This window comes from Copadichromis virginalis, linkage group LG7, assembly GCF_057382275.1.
Source record: "Copadichromis virginalis isolate Kocher_CV1m ecotype Utaka linkage group LG7, C_Virginalis_male_GT1.1, whole genome shotgun sequence".
Lineage (NCBI taxonomy): Eukaryota > Metazoa > Chordata > Actinopteri > Cichliformes > Cichlidae > Copadichromis > Copadichromis virginalis.
This window is the reverse complement of record NC_140624.1, coordinates 32,207,118-32,210,442: the sequence shown is the minus strand read 5'-3', so window position 1 is coordinate 32,210,442 and position 3,325 is coordinate 32,207,118. Positions and strand designations below refer to the sequence as shown.

General features: G+C 40.9%; 1 protein-coding gene across 1 annotated transcript; it reads left to right on the top strand.

Annotated features, from left to right (window-relative positions):
* Window positions 1–312: 312 nt before the first annotated feature.
* Window positions 313–3,051, top strand: LOC146705416 (uncharacterized). Its single transcript, XM_085461001.1, has 2 exons — window positions 313–701; window positions 1,200–3,051. Exon 2 carries the CDS (start codon window positions 1,204–1,206, stop codon window positions 3,049–3,051), a length of 1,848 nt encoding a protein of 615 aa, XP_085317127.1. The 5' UTR covers window positions 313–701; window positions 1,200–1,203.
* Window positions 3,052–3,325: the final 274 nt, after the last annotated feature.

Genomic DNA, 3,325 nt, shown 5'->3' with positions numbered 1-3,325 from the left:
GTTGTACAGAAATGTGGTCTAAGCAGCTTGAAAGAAAGTGACTGGACTTCATTAGATAAATGCTTTTGCAAATTTCTAGTTTCAAAGCAGATTTTTTTTAATCACGTGACACACTTTTATGAGGCATTTTGCAGGATTTGGACTTGTTTTAAGACTATCATCATTCCCTTAGCACAGACATTAGACACCGCTGTCTTACCAGAGACTTTCAAACAAGCCAACAAAACTCCTACATCTGGTTGTTTTTTCCCAGAATTCTCTGGGATGTTAAATTGTGACACCATGTTAGCATTAGGGTTGCAAAATTCCCGGAATTTTCAAAGATGGAATCTTTCCATGGGAATTAACGGGAATTAACGGGAATTTATGGGAATAAACGGGAATTAACGGGAATTTATGGGAATAAAGTGGGAATTTTCAAAATTGAAGGTTGGCTCTTCTTAGGGAACTTAAATATAGTTGAGGAAAGTATATTTTAGCATAATATTGACAAAAACAAACAAATGCAATTCAAATACACTTGAATATCCATGCCATTCCTTAATCACATGTACAGAGCACAAGCTTGCTGCATGGCTATTGAGACCACCTACTGGCACTGTGCATGCCTCCATCACATGTACACATGGACCACACTTTTGAGCCTGAAGGACAAAGAGTATTAAAGGCACACATTTGAGCCTGTGGACTTAACAAGTGAGGTAAGTTTTGATGATATTATGGGAAAATATATTCATTAAATGTTTAAATTGTGAATATCACATAAAATGTATTAATCTGGTAGATAGCAATCTGATAAGATGCTAAATAAAATGCTAGCATCTGATAAGATGCTAAATAAAATGCTAGCATCTGTTAGATGCTAAATAAAATGCTAGCATCTAATCAGATGCTAAATAAAATGCTAGCATCTGTTAGATGCTAAATAAAATGCTAGCATCTGTTAGATGCTAAATAAAATGCTAGCATCTGTTAGATGCTAAATAAAATGCTAGCATCTGTTAGATGCTAAATAAGCCATAGCTAGTATAACATAAAGAAGATGCTAGCTTCCTCATTTGGTTGTTTTGTTTTGAAGATCATTCCAGTTGTTTAGCTAGCCTTACTATTTATATCTGTTTATTATCATATTGCAATTGTATTATTACAATCTCTTGCATTGCATTAGCATTTTTACAAGCTCTTGTTTTATTTTACAGAAAAATGCCACGTGCGCTATCTGATGTGTGGAGACATTTTACACCAGCTAATGTACAAGGGAAATCTGTATATATGTGTAAGTATTGTGATAAGACGTACGTGAAGAATGCCACAAAAATGCAGCAGCACATTGCAAAGTGCAAAAAAATTCCTCAAGGCCCAACACATGCAGCAGCCAGGAGTTCCACTCAAGGGGAAAATGAATCTGTTTCAGCTGTATCAGAGTCAGATACCCACTCATCAGCTCCTGGTCCCTCTGGCATCAGAGGATTCTTTGATTTTATGGATGACACTAGCCAGAAAAACGCAGATGAGTGTTTCGCTCGTGCAATCTATGCAACTGGCTCACCCCTGATGCTGACATCCAATGTGTACTGGAAGAGATTTTTGAATGTTCTCCGACCAGCATACATTCCCCCAACCAGACATGCATTGTCTACTCATCTACTGGATGAAGAGTTCAGTCGAGTTCAAGCAAAGGTGAAACAGACCATTGACCAAGCTGACTGTATTTCAGTCATCTCTGATGGATGGTCCAATATCAGGGGACAAGGAATTATTAACTACATAATCACCACTCCTCAGCCTGTGTTCTACAAGAGTGTAGACATAAAGGAAAACAGACACACAGGCCAATACATTGCAGATGAGCTAAAAGTGATCATCAATGACCTTGGACCAGATAAGGTTTTTGCACTGGTCACTGACAATGCAGCCAACATGAAGGTTGCCTGGGCACATGTGGAGGAGACCTACCCTCATATAACTACTATTGGCTGTGCAGCCCATACACTAAACCTTCTCCTAAAAGACATAATGGCACTAAAAACAATGGACACTCTGAATAAGAGAGTGAAGCAAGTTCTGAAATATGTTAAAGGCAAACAAGTAACTTCCGCTACATTTCTGTCAAAGCAAAAGGAAAAGAACAAGAGTACTACACTGAAGCTTCCCAGCATAACGCGATGGGGTGGTGTTGTTATCATGTTTGACAGCCTTCTGGAGGGAAAGGAGTCTCTGCAAGAGATGGCCATATCCCAGTCTGTAGGCATCGACAGTGACATCAAGAAGGTCATCTTGGATGATGTGTTCTGGGAAAGAGTATCTAGCAGTCAGAAAATCCTCAAACCTATTGCAGCAGCAATAGCGAAGACAGAGGGGGATGGTGCCATCTTGTCAGATGTCCAGTGCCTTTTTGCAGAACTCAAAGAAGAAATCCAGACAATTATGCCCACTTCCCTACTACTGAAAGCAGAGGAAATGGCTGTGGTCAAGTCATTGGAACAGCGGAGGGAGTTCTGCATGAAGCCAGTGCATGCAGCAGCATACATGCTGGACCCCAAATATGACAAGGGCATACTTTCCGGGGAAGAGATCAACGGTGCCTATGCGGTCATTACAGCCATGTCTGACCACCTGGGTCTCGATAAAGGCAAAGTTCTAGGCAGTTTGGCAAAGTATCGAACAAAGCAAGGCCTTTGGAAAGGGGATGGAATATGGCAGTCATGCCAGCACATATCTGCAGCCACCTGGTGGAAGGGACTATGTGAATCTGAGGCCCTTGCACCTGTAGCCTCCATCCTCCTCCAAATCCCACCATCATCAGCCGCCTCCGAGCGCAACTGGTCACTGTTTGGGAACACCCACACAAAGGTTCGCAACAGGCTCACAAATGTGAGAGTGGAAAAGCTGGTCGGCATTCGGGCAAACCTACGGCTCTTTGAGCCTGACACAGAGCCATCCTCAACAAAGCTGGAAAGTGACACTGAAGAGGAAGACTCAGAGTTGGATGCTGAGGAAGTGGACATGTTGTTGGATGATGATGAGGTCCAGGAAGAGTCTATTGACTGAGCAAAAATGAGAAAAGAGGATTGCTTGAAGGAAGATTTGAATGTTTAATGGGACGTTTTGGAGGATAAGTGGCATTTTTCATTTAACCTTTTGAATGGGACTTTGTGGAGATTTTTGGACAGGGGGCATTTTTGAATGAGCGGGGTTAGGGGATGGCAATATTGAACTCAACATTTCTGTTTTTATTCATCCATGAAACAAGTTATTGAAACGTGTTCTATTCTACTGTACTTACAAATAAATCTGTTTAAATATCTGTTGAAAACATTTTGCA

Excerpts from the sequence above, each read along its gene's own strand:
- LOC146705416 (XM_085461001.1), top strand. The coding sequence starts at position 1,204 with ATGCCACGTGCGCTATCTGATGTGTGGAGACATTTTACACCAGCTAAT.